This window comes from Empidonax traillii, unplaced genomic scaffold (assembly GCF_003031625.1).
Source record: "Empidonax traillii isolate 1590-97213 ecotype Southwest subspecies unplaced genomic scaffold, ASM303162v1 scaffold958:size599741, whole genome shotgun sequence".
NCBI classification, from domain to species: Eukaryota; Metazoa; Chordata; class Aves; order Passeriformes; family Tyrannidae; genus Empidonax; species Empidonax traillii.
In genome coordinates, this window is record NW_020956151.1 from 208,956 (window position 1) to 221,466 (window position 12,511).

Here is a 12,511-nt window from a genome sequence, read left to right on the forward strand (position 1 = left end):
TTCTGCCTCCCTGGAGACATCACAAGCCATGAGGGCAGCAGAGAGGGGACAGAGTTAGGATCAGAGCAGTAGGAGAAAGCAGGGAGAAAGCAACAGGGATGTGGGAACAGTCAGCCCTGGGGAGCCAGGAAACTTGTCCCTGGCTGCAGGGAGTCCAGCTCCAGGATGGGATAAGGTTGATTTGGGGTAACCTCAAGCTGACAACACCCAGAGCAGGCTCTACCCTTCGAGGGTGTGGAATGTGGGCTGTCCAGGACACAGCTGGAGCAGAGGTGGATGGGCAGCAGGAGGGATGGGGCGTGGCTCATGCCTGGGGCCAAGCGGGCACAGAGGGGCTCAGCAAAACGTGGACACTGAAACCACCACAGGGAGCAGAGTTTGGCTGCAGCCAGTCCAGTACTGAGCCCCAGGGCTCTATTTCTGCATGTCACACTGCAGGAGGAGGACGATGGAGGGGTCACTCTTGGCGGCCTCCTTGAACTCCTCCAGGGAGATCTGGTCGTCCTTGTCCTTGTCCATCTTCGTGAAGATCTTGTCCACACGCTGCTGGGGTGTCAGCCCATCTTGGTTCATCCTCATCATGATCACAGTCCCCACCATCCTGTAAATGGCCTGGAGGAAGAAGAGAAGCAAAGTACCAGTGTGGGAATGTTGGATGGGCAGGATGTCCCAGGATAAGGGCAAGGGGCACAGGATTTCTGCTCTGTTGGGACTGAGTTCTATGCTGCTGCACAGTTACAATCTGGTGCACATTTGGTACCTTTCAGACAAGGCTCTGGGCAGGAAAACTCATTCTTTGGTGTGAAAAGGGACCCAAGAGCTGTGAAAAGCCTGGAAAAAGCAAGCTACCCCCATGGATTTTAAGCACTGGTACCTCAATGATCTCCAGCATCTCTAAGCGTGTGATCTTCCCGTCCCCATCCAGGTCATACATCTCAAAGGCCCAGTTGAGTTTCTGCTCAAAGGTGCCCCTGGAGGTGACAGACAGGGCACAGATGAACTCCCTGAAGTCGATGGTCCCGTCCCCGTTCTTGTCGAAGGTGCGGAAAGCGTGCTGGGCAAACTTGGAGGCGTCTCCGTAGGGGAAAAACTGCGGGAAGGAGAGGAGAGAGATGGAAATGAGGGGAGGGGGGGGGAGCTCAGCACAGAGGCTGCACCCGAAGCAGCACCCTTGCCCAGCAGGAGCCGGGTGCTCCAGCCCCACAGGCAGCACTAGGACTCCCAGCTGGAGCCCACCTTGATGTAGAGCTGCTGGAACTCCTCCAGGTTGAGGATGCCGGTGGGACAGTCCTTGAGGAAGCCCTTGTACCACTGCTTCAGCTCCTGCTCGCTGAACTCCGTGCTCCTCACCAGGTCATCCAGCACCTCTGGGGCCAGCTTGCTGCTGTGCTTGCCCATGGCTGCCCCTGGGAGGGAAAACACACAACTCCTACACACCAGGCACGGAGAGGGATGGTCCTCCTGGGCCCTCCTCCAGCCTGGCAGCTGGTTGGTCCCACATCCCTCTTCCCCACGCTAGAGCTGACCCACCTGGCAGGTGGGTGTCCGTGCAGGACAGTGACTGTGCTCCTTGGGAGCATGCTTGGCTGTGGTCTTTGCTGCTGGAGATGTGCAGGAGCTGGCCCTGGGGCAGCCCCCCAGTGCACCCAGCAGCGTCACCTGCAGCCTCCCATCTCCTCAGCCGCCTTTTGCCTGCAGAAAACCACCCAAAAAGCAACAGAAGATCCAGAATTCTTCCCATGGCCTTTAGCAGGCCGCAGTCATAGAATCCTAGAATGGTTTGGGTTGGAAGGGACCTCAAAGATCTCCTAGTTCCACTTCACTTGTCCCTCTCCAAGGACAGGACAACGAAGAGCCTGCCGTTACAGCACATAAAATCCTCCCTTGAACCTTGGGACTCGCAGCATCACTCACAGTGATGCACAACCTGCTCCTGGCCAGCCCTTGGTGAGGATGGGGTCTGGCCAGGCCCCCACGCCTGTGCCAGGGGGCTGCCAGCAGCAGGGAGTGCCAGGAGCCCGTGGCTGCGTGGGCAGCACGCGGAGCTGCTCCGATACACGCCGTGCCCGCTCCCACGCAGCCTTGGCTGCCAGCGCCGCTCAGCCTGAGCAGCAGATGGTTTGCTGAGAGCTCCTGGAGCTTCTCTCTCCGTGGAGAAAGTTGAGTAGAAGTTCACCTGGAGCCCAACCAAGCACCATCTTCCTTTGGAGCATCTGATGTCCCAGCTGTGTGGGCCTTGGGGGGACGTGGGGTTACCCTTGGGATGAGCCCTGCAGTGATGTGGAGGTCCTCGTGCTCCCAGCCAGCCTCATTCCCAGCTAATTTCACAGGCAGTGGCTTCTTCCTGCCCCATCATCCCACCAGCATCTGTCACTGTCTGCCGTGGCAGCGCCTAACCCAGCACCCCTCGGCAGCCGGAGCGGAGGGAATGTCCAGACTCCCACGGAGCACAACGCTTCCCCAGCCATCCCAGCTCTGCTGGGGGGCTGTACGAGTGTCCCCCAGCACCACAGTCCAGTCCTAAGCTGCTGGGACCAGTTAGGTACTGTGGCCATCCCTTCCCTGATCCATACCCGTGTCCTCCCACACCTCCCACCGGTCACACTGGAAGGAGGAGGCAGCATCTCACCACACCTTACCCTGCAAGCAAAGCCCTCAGAGTGGCCAGGACTGCAGAGCAACATCCTTTGGTTCCCAGTCCTCCATTCCATTTTCCAAGGAGTACCCAGTCACACCAGGGCAGGGGACAGCAGCCAGAAGGGCCACCACACGCTTAGCACAAACCACTCACCCCAAAGCACCAACATCATCACTGATCAGTGGCTTCTGGTCCCCAAACAGGACAGAGGGGGATTACTACAGGTGTCCCCCTCAAGGGCTGCACCCCGGGCAGCACAGAGCATCACCCCTGGACCGGCACCCTAAGGAGTAGGGAAGGGGCTCAGGGGGATGGATGGGGACGCGGGGGTGCTCTGCCCACCCGGAGAGGAGGCGGCTCCGGGGCACCAGCCCCGACACCCGCTGGAACCGAGCCCCGGGAGCAGCGCAGCTCCCGGTACCTGCCCCGACGGCAGCTCCGCACCGGGGAACCGGGACCCAGCCCCGGTTCCGGCCCCGACAGCCCTTACCTGTCGTGCGGCGCGGGCAGGTGGCGGCTCGGCGGGGCCGGGCGAGGCTCGGAGCCGGTGCCGGTACCGGAGGGGCCGCGGTCCATCCGCCGGCTCAGCCCCCGCCGCGCCCGCCCCTCTTGTAGCCTCGGGCCGCCCGTCCCCGCCGGCGGCAGCGTTGGTCCATTGGCTGGGAGCGCTGTCAATCAGCCGGGAGGGGCCGCGGGGTGGGGGGTCGAGGTGGGATACTGGGGGGGTATAGGGATGCTGGGAGGGGAATCGGTCCTGGGATGCTGGGAGATGCTGGGAGATGCTGGGAGCGGGATGCAGGAGGGATGCTGGCAGTGGGATGCTGGGGGGATGCTGGCAGTGGGATGCCAGGGGATGCTGGGACTGGGATGCAGGGAGGATGCTGGCAGTGGGATGCCAGGGGATGTTGGCACCCAGCACACGTCCCCATGCTGCCTTCACTGGGGACACACGAGTGGCTTCTTGGTCGGCAGAGCCACAGCTGAAGCACAGAGGGGAAAGGGACAAGAAAACCACTCTGATCTTCTCAACCGAACGTGGGATGTTTCCATGGAGATAGCTGAGTGCTTCTCCCGGTGACCTTGGCATCCTGCTGTGATCCCAGTGCCACCTGGGCCTGTCCACAGCTGTCCCTCTGCAGCTGGTGGCCACTGAGCCCGAATGAAGTCTCCAGCCAGCCAGGACTGGTCCCCATCCCATCCCCACAGGGCTGTGAGGTGCCATGGGGTGCTCAGACCTTCTCCATGGCACGTGCTCTCAGGTGCACCCACCGTTTCTGCAGAGGTGGCTGCATGAAGCAGCAGAGACTGCCCCAGCTGGAGACGAGACAGGGCCGGGTTACAAAAAACCCAAATATTTTCAGCTGTGTGTGAGAAGTGGGACTGCAGGGCTCCATCCCCCCCCCCCACCCTGGGGGCAGGAGGGCTGGACCCCCATGGCTGGACGTGACATTCCTGCACTGTGCCCGTGCCCAGGGTTGGACCCCACCTGGAATGGGGCGATTCAGCCTCGTGGGTTTTGTGTCACCCCCCCAGACTCTGCTGGGCACACGGCTCTGTGCGGCCCCAAAAACCTCTCTGTGAGCCTCCCCAGGAGCTCGGGGGGATGAAGCCCCCCCAGACCTGCTGCCAGTTCTCAGGTGCTGAAGTCGAGAAGACATCAATTAGAGCAGCTCTGCAAACCGCTCTCGCTCGGGGAGTGCAGGGGGACTGAAAAATTAATGAGGGCTTAATTGAAGCAGCGCGGCTGCCAGGGCTGAGACCGGCCCAGCTCAGCTCATGGGACAGGGCTGCCTAAGGGACATGGGACGGCTCCAAGAGGCAGGGGAGTGCCAGGTGACAGGGATGCCCTGGGGATGGGGGTAAGGATGACTGTGTGGTACGGGAGTGTCCCAATTTTTGGGGCTGTGACACTGTAAGCTGTGGTGCTGGGGAACTGCCTGGGCATGTTGGGGGCTGGACACACCAGTGGCCCCAATCACAGCACCCAGCTCAGCCCAGATTGTGGCACCCCAAACCCTAACATGAGCCCAGGCTCAAATGGGACGTTGTCCCTGGGATTGCAGAGTGGACAGCAGGGTGTTTGGGGAGTGGACACTGGCTCTGCAGGCAGCTCTGGCTCTGTGACAGCCCTTTGCTCTCTGCAGTACCCCCCCAGCTCCCAGCCTCGAGGTCCCCGGGGTGCAGAGCTGCCGGGGCCCTGCCGGTTCCTAAAAACCTCCTTATCCAGCGACTCCGTGGAATGCAAAGGGCTGCAGCTTCCCCCAGCGGCTACGGGCTGCACCAGCACGGCCCGAGGGGGCTGTGCCCGATGGGGAGGGCTGTGGGGCAGCTGCCTGGGGCTGCTGCAGCCGGATCAGCCCCCCCTCTCCCCCCCCAGACTGCTGGGATCTGCTTAACCCAGAGTTCCAACAGTCCTCATCCCGCTGCACTGCCAGGTCACCCGGCTGTGACACCAGCCGTGCTTGGGGCACTGGTGGCTCAGCCAGCCCATCTGTGACCTCCCAGTGCTCCACTCCCATCAGTGTCACCATCACACGGTGCTGGGCAGGACCCGTCACTCTGAGTGGGGTCAGCTGGGCAGGGATGTGAACAGGGATGGACACTGTCCCTCGAGGCCAGTGAATGATGGTCACAGCCAGTGCAATCCCACAACCTCCCCCATTTTCTAGTGACACCCTGGGCAGCAGCCACACAGCCAGGGCCAAAATCAGGATTTCTCGCTTGTTTCTTCTGCTGCTCCTCCCCTTCGAGCCAGGTTTCCTCACCAGCAGCCTCTGCCTTTCCCTGGTCCCTCACCATCCCCAGCTCAGGTCCCTTCCCTGCTCACTGCATCCAGGGCTGAGCCTTGGTGCCAGGTGCCTTGGGGTGCTTGAGGGTGGGCACCCACCCGTGCTTTGCTGCACAATGTCACCCACAGAAGTGTCACCCACCCCGTGTCCCTGGGCGACACCAGTGTGCCACTGGGCAAGCTGGACCTGGGGTGCCCACGACACTAGGGATGCCTCTTGATGTCCCCACTGTAATGCTCAGCCCTGGCCCAGGAAAAGGGGAGTGCAGGGTGGAAAAGCAGAACCAGTCCAATTTTGGGGGTCCCCACCTGGTTCCTACCTCCCACATGAGCCCTGTGGGAACAGCTCTGTACCGGTTCATGCCATCCAAACCACTCCTGGTCCCAGTTCAGGGGAGACAGAGGGTGCTGCCTGGACAAACGGGGGTCCCAGGGCATGGGTTTGGTTTGTTCCGGTGGGAATGCCACCAGGTGAGGTCCTCCACCCTGGAGAAGGGACTGGGGGCAAGAAGTGCCATCCACGGGCTGGCTCAGGAACAGAAGAACATCTGGGACTTCCCTCCCCCTTCTCGGAGCTGAGCCAGGCAGACTCTGATGTGGAGGGACACACAGGCACCCTCTCGGTGTCACCATATCCCCCCAAACCAGGGAGCAGCCCCTCCCCACCCCCCCCAGCAGGAGCCGGAGCCCTCCCCCAGTCAGGCCGCAGAGGTTCCCCGGCCGGCACGCAGAGGGTTAAACATCCCCGTCTCCCTCACACTTGAGACGTCACCGTCACCAGTGGCGTGGAGGGGGGGCCGGGGGGGCTATGGTGGTCTTTGTGGTGCATTCGGCAGCTGGCGCAGGGCGGCACACGCACACGGCGGGCGGTTCGTCCCCGGCACCCCGCGATCCGGCAGCATCCGCAGACTCCCCGGCAGCCGCCACCGCCCGCCCGCGCCTCGGGCTCCCACGGCCACGGTGAGCACGGGCCGCCACGGGGGACGGGCACGGGGACAGGCCACCAGGCCTGAGAGCGGGGCGAGGAGCTGGCTGTCCCCCCGCTCAGGGACCCAAACCGCCAGCAGCCCCTCGCGGGGACCCCTCTTTCCCTTTGCGCCCCTAACCCGGTGCACGCATCCCAGGGCTGGGGGTGATGAGGTGGGTGACGGGGGGGAGATGCGGTGGATGCTCGCCACGCCGGGGATTCTGCAGCCCCGCGGTGGCCCCGGGTGGGTGCGGGAGCACGGGTGGGTGCTCGCCCGCGCCGGCTGAGTGCTGCGGATCGGCTCCCGGCAGCCCTGCGGTAAATCCTGCTGCTCATCCGCAGCCGCAGCCAGGCAGAGGGGAGCCCCCCGCACCCCGCCGGCCCCACTCGGGGGGCTCAGCCCCACGGGGGGCTCACACCACCCTCTGCCCAAGGAGATTCCCAAACCGGGGGGGGTCGCGGCGCTGAGAAGCCCCAGCACCACCCTGGGCAGGGCTGGGGGTGTCCTGGTTGATCCTGGGATGGGATTTAGGATCAACACCCTGATTTCCCGGGATAAGGTATCTCTCCCTCCACGAAAAATCCTTCAGGCACCGCTCGTCCGACCCTGCAAGGGCTGCGGCGATGCCGGCGCGGCCATGGGCGGGGGGCAGCGGCAGGAGGGGCTCGGCGGTGGTGGGGGGCACCCGGGGGGCACCCGGCGGGCGGGGGGCTGCGAGACCAGGTCAGGGGGAAGGGGCAGCCAGCCCCCGGCCGGGGCTGCGGCGCTGCACCAACCTGCGGTGCCCACAGCGATGCTGCGCCGGCGGCGAAGGGGCACAGCCCAAAAACGGCCCCCGGTGACACGGAGGGACTTGATCTGAGGGCATCGCCGCCCCTCCGGCGTGGCCAACCGGGGTGCTGCCGGCGGTGGGGAGGGATGCGCCTGGATGCAGGATTTGGCCCTGCCTGGAGCAGGGTGGGGGGAAGGTTCACCCCATCGGTTGGGATGTCCCCATGGAGGTGACACCTGCCCTGGGGTCCCCGTGGGGCAGGACGTTCGGGGAGAGGAGCAGGTGCCAGAGCAGGGCTGGGGTGCAATGAGGCCACCGCAGGGAGCGACAGAACCCGGGGCCACCTCGGGTGTGGCTGAGGACAGGGAGCCTGCTGCTCCCAGCCCTCCTCCAGCAGCACATTCCTCTGTGATCGCTCCCGGTTTGGGGGGGTCTTTCCCAGTGGATTTGGGGTGCACGGTTCCCCCAGTTCAGCCTCACAGCAACGAGCAGCCTGCACTGGAGGGAGCCCCTCGCCCTCCCCGACAGCCCCCCTGCCCTGGGGGGATGTGCTGTGGTACCCCAGGCTCCCTGGGCCGAGGGTGACCAGGGAATGTGGGCACCTGGGGCCGAGGAAATCGTGCAAATCAGGGGCTGAGCCCCCAGAGGATCCTCCTCCCCAGCCCAGGGGGGCTGCAGCAATCCCCAAACTCCCACCCAGCACCGAACCTCAGTGCCACGGCTCTGGCCTCACAGAGGGGGTGTCCTCACACCTGGGAGCGCAGGGCCCTGTCCGTGCCCCCTCCCTGGGCACAGGCAGAGTTCAGCAGTGACAAATCCCGGCCCCGAGTCTCCCTTTCAAGGGCACGAGGACGCCCGCACGCCCGTCACAGCGTGTGTGAGGATGCTGGGGCAGACCAGGTGCCAATCTCCCCCCACACTGGCTGCCCCAGCACCCCGGGGACGCCCTCAGCACCGCTCCAAAACTCCCCAGCAGCCGGCAGGATGAACCTCGGCGTCACGGTGCCAGGGCAGCTCTTTGTGCCACCGCGGGGTACGAGCGCCCACCACGCGGGGGGGAAACTGAGGCAGGGGCGTGCAGTGGGGGACACGGGTGCTCTGGCTCCCCCCAAAAAGCAGCTGAATTTTAGTGTCAGTCTGGTGCAGCTTCGACGTAAAGCCACCACTTACTGAGTCTGGAGGAGGAGGAGGAGAAAGAAGGCAGAGCCATCACTGCTGATGCTGAGGGGCTGTGCTGGGGGTGAGCAGGGAGCACTGGGATGAGGGGCAACAGCTCCATCCCAGCCACGAGGCCACCCCCTCCCTCTCCACTGCTGCTCCGGCTCTCCCTCTCCCCTTCCCCTGCCTCATTAATTAAACCCAAATGCTTAATTACAATCTGCTGAACCCGTGACTGCTTCCTGGAGCCCGCTAACACCATGGGGCCAATCCCGACTTCCCCACATCCCTGTAGGAAAGGTGGGAGACAGGGAACGGGGGGAGCATCCCGGTGCCTGCAGGATTTGGGTTGTGGCTCATCAGAGGCATAAAGGGATCTTCATGCAACACGCAGAAAAGAGCAAACCTAACCAGTGGAGCTGGGAAAGTCATCCCCGGGGATCTTGGCCTCTCCAAGGAGAGATGGGGACAGATGGCTCAGCCCTGGGGTTGTCCCCGGGCTGCTGGCAGGTCCCCCAAGGAGTGAAGAGGGACAGGGATACTCAGCTCAGTGCCTGGTGAGCTGCCAATGGTAATTTAAAAATAACCCAGGTAAATGAGGCTGGTGGCAGCGTGAGGTGGGTGGTGGGATCCAGCCTGGTCACCCACCAGTTGGTCCCCAGGGCAGTGGGGTGCCCTGACCCTCTCACCCTCCTGCCTGCAGGTCCCTGCCAGCCCATGCAGTGACTCAGGGGGTGGCACAGCCCCTGCTCCTGCCGTAGCCACCACTGCCACTCCGGGCACTGAGGTAAAGACCCAAGACCACGGCCGTGGGGTGGGTGGGATGCACCAGCGGGGGCACCAGACCCCCACACCAAGTCTATGGAGCACAATTCCCAGTTGGGATCTTCCCCTGTCTATGCCTAGCCCCATCAGCAAAGGCATGACCCCATGGGGGTCACCTGGGGCAGCCTCCCAACCCTCAGGCGAGCATGGGGTGCTGGGGTGGGGGAACTGGGGTGTGTCAGTGGTGGCTGCATGGCCAGGGGTGCCCCAGGGAGCACAGCACTCCCAGATTCACATCCCACTTCCCTTGGGAATTGGCAGAAATGCTGAGAGAGCCGAGCTGCCACATTCTGGTGGATGCTGACACCTCTGTGCCCGGCCAGGAGGGAGAGTGATGGGGGCCACGGGGTGCAGATCCTGGTGGGTGGCACCGTGGGGGCTCAGGGGTGCCGGTGCTGTTCCACTCTGTTCTGTTTCTCTCGCTCAGGTCTGCTGGCCATGGGCAACCTGATAAAGGTATTGGGCAAAGATTTAGAAAACTGTCCTCATTTTTTCCTGGATTTTGAAAGTAAGTCCCATGAGCAGGGTGGGGGCGGGGAGGGGGCCGGGGCCACTGTTGTGGCTGCTCTCTGGAAGATGGGGACAGGCACCGTGTCCCCGAGCAGCCCCATGTCCCCAGGTGCCTTGGGGCAGCCCCAAACTCGCCTTGCAAAGGGCTGAGTGGGGCAGGGGAGCGAGACCCCAGGAGATGCCACATCCCTCGAAGTGCAGGGAGACATCCTGGCTGAGTGGCAGGATATGGGATACATCCCAGCAGCAGGACCCGGCCCAGGACGACCTCAGGGACCTGCCACCTGCCTGCTGCTGTAATTGATGGCACTGGTGGCCATGTGGCATGTCCCCTGCCACCATCACGGCAGGGACAGCCTGGAGGCTGGGTAAGGAGGAGGGAAAGATCCAGCTGCGCTGCTGGAAAGGTTGGTGCAGTGGTCACAGCCTGAACTGAGTGATGGGGATCAGGGACTGACTGGGACAGGAAAGCACAGCTCTGGGACGTCCCAGGCTGGGCACGGGGGTGTACAGGAGACGGTGGCCACTGTGGCAGGATGCCAGACCGGGCACAGCCCCAGGGCCCCTCTGACTCCCTCTCCTGCAATCCCTCCGGGGCACAGCTCAGAGCAAGAGTGAGGAGGGAAAAAACAGTGCCACTCACCCCAGCCCCTGCCCCATTTCCATCCCCAGCAGGGAGAGGCCGTGCACACCCACCTCAGGCACAGGCACCTCCAAAATATCCAGGGCTGGGGTCACACAGCCACCCACTCCCACGGCAAGAGGCCTTCCTGGCTCCTCCAGGTTCCTTTGAGGCAGCACAGCCTTCTCCTGCCTCCAGTCCCCTCCACAGCCCATGGGGCTCCCCAGGACGCCCCGTTCCAGGGCTGACTCTGCACCTGGAGGAGGGGAACACCTGTAGCCAAGACTTCAGGGACTCGCTCACCGCTCCCTCCTCCCTCCCCTCCTTCCTCTCCATCACCCCATCCGCCAGCGCTCATCACCATCGCGGGGGGGAAGAGGCTGCACTCGGGGCCGGGAGCAGATGAGGGGTCACCCCCCCCCCGACTGTCCAGGAGCCCCCCGAGCCCCCGGGGAGCAGCGGGGGGAGGACGGGGGCTCTGGCCACCGCCTCTGCCCACAGCCCAGCACCTCTTCCCCGAGCTCCACCTCACCATCATGCTTTTTTCCTCTTGTTTCTTCTCTTGCAGGTTTCACATGGGGAACCTTCTAAAAGTGTTGACTTATAACGAACTTGACCAAGGCCCTAATTTTTTCCTTGACTTTGAAAGTGAGATGGGATTTTTATTTTCCTTTTTTGTTTCGTACTTATCCTGAGTTCCACATCCACACCATTTTGAGTTCTTGTACCCGTCGCCCATCGCATTGAGCCTATCCCAGACATCCTCCCCCCACCTTTGCCGTCCGGGGGTCTCCCCGGGGAGGGGGGGGCAGACCCATGGCCGGGGGCTGTCACTCCACACCTCTCCCCCGGGGCAGATGGGGCCAGCCCAGGGCCGAGGGCTGCTCAGGGACCCCCATGAGCAGGACCGCGGTCACAGGGCAGCCAGGACTCACCCCCACCTGCCCCCCACTCCACGGCTTGACTCGAGCTCGGGCAAGGAGACGGATCAGGGGGAGAATCCCGCCAGGAAGGGCTGTGGACTGGCGGGAGAGCCGTGGGATGGGGTGCTGGCACCCCACTCTGGCTCTCGCCGCCCAGGGCCCCGCTCAGAGCCCTCCGGGTTTCTCTCCCCGGGGCGCTGCCCTGCAGATGCGCAGCCGACGGAGGCCGAGACGGCGGTGTGGAACCAGGTGAACGCAGTGCTGGAGGAGGCACAGACCATCCTGGCCGAGCTGCAGTCGTACACGGGCGCAGGGCAGGAGATCCGAGAGGTGGGTGCAGCCCCGGCGCCCGCTGCCCACCCACCCGCCACAGCCTGGGGCAACCGCTGGCGCTCTCCCCCCTCCAGGCCATCCAAAACCCCGGGGACCTGCGGCTGCAGGAGCGGGCCTGGAGCGCCGTCTGCCCTCTCGTTGCTAAGCTGAAACGCTTCTATGAGTTCTCCTTGCGGTTGGGTGAGTGCCTGACCCCCACTCCCCCCTTCCCTGCAATCCCCTCCTTGCATCCCACATCCTGCCCTGGAAGCAGAAATGTGACAGGCTGCGGGAGTCCTGGCAGTGGAGTGTGCTCAGCTCTGGATGCTGTGCTGCCCCGTGCCTCCGTTTCCCCGTTTTGGGGAGGGGGGGGAGGAATGGGGAGGTGCAGAGAGGCAGGAGGGGACCAGAGGTGTTTTGTCCCCAGAGAACGCCCTGCGGAGCCTGCTGGAGGCCCTCACCAGCCCCCCGTACGCCCCGACCCAGCACCTCGAGCGGGAGCAAGCCCTGGCCAAGCAGTTTGCCGAGATCCTCCACTTCACCCTCAGCTTCGACGAGCTCAAGGTACCTCCCTGTGCAGGACAAGAACTGGGGGGCCCCACACTGGGACCGTGCAAAAGGTGTGAGCCAGCAGGGGCCCTTTGGGACCCCCCCCAGGTTTGCTGTAGCCCCTCACCCAGGTTTCCCACCCAGATGACCAACCCCGCCATCCAGAACGACTTCAGCTACTACAGACGGACCATCAGCCGGAATCGCATCAACAACCTGCAGGTGAAAGGATGGTGCTGTCCCCACCCCTGACCAAGGATGGCCCTCCCCAGGGGTTCACAGGGCCGGGGGTGACTCGGGGTGATTAACCACCCTAATGGCCCCCCATCACTCCCCTCCCCAGCTGGACGCGGAGAGCGAGGTGAACAACGAGATGGCCAACAGGATGTCCCTCTTCTACGCCGAGGCCACCCCCATGCTCAAAACACTCAGCAATGCCACCACCA

The 12,511-nt window shown here is 63.7% G+C and overlaps 2 protein-coding genes across 3 annotated transcripts in view; one reads left to right on the forward strand and one right to left on the reverse strand.

Moving 5' to 3' along the window:
• Positions 1-92: 92 nt before the first annotated feature.
• Positions 93-3,230, reverse strand: HPCAL4 (hippocalcin like 4). Its single transcript, XM_027903420.1, has 4 exons — positions 3,129-3,230; positions 1,237-1,406; positions 875-1,090; positions 93-612 (listed from the first exon to the last, which is right to left on the reverse strand). Exons 2-4 carry the CDS (start codon positions 1,396-1,398, stop codon positions 415-417), a joined length of 576 nt encoding a protein of 191 aa, XP_027759221.1. The 5' UTR covers positions 1,399-1,406; positions 3,129-3,230; the 3' UTR covers positions 93-414.
• Positions 3,231-9,577: 6,347 nt separating this feature from the next.
• LOC114067757 (protein FAM49A-like) overlaps positions 9,578-12,511 on the forward strand; it is a 4,909-nt gene continuing 1,975 nt past the window's right edge. The window contains exons 1-5 of one of the 2 annotated variants that reach the window (XM_027903417.1): positions 9,578-9,657; positions 11,413-11,534; positions 11,612-11,717; positions 11,944-12,080; positions 12,210-12,287. In XM_027903417.1, coding sequence (XP_027759218.1) covers positions 9,588-9,657; positions 11,413-11,534; positions 11,612-11,717; positions 11,944-12,080; positions 12,210-12,287 — 513 coding nt within the window. In that variant the 5' untranslated portion in view covers positions 9,578-9,587. Of the gene's footprint in view, positions 9,658-10,506; positions 10,930-11,412; positions 11,535-11,611; positions 11,718-11,943; positions 12,081-12,209; positions 12,288-12,511 lie in introns of those variants that run through there. The other variant, XM_027903416.1, reaches the window with a different exon arrangement.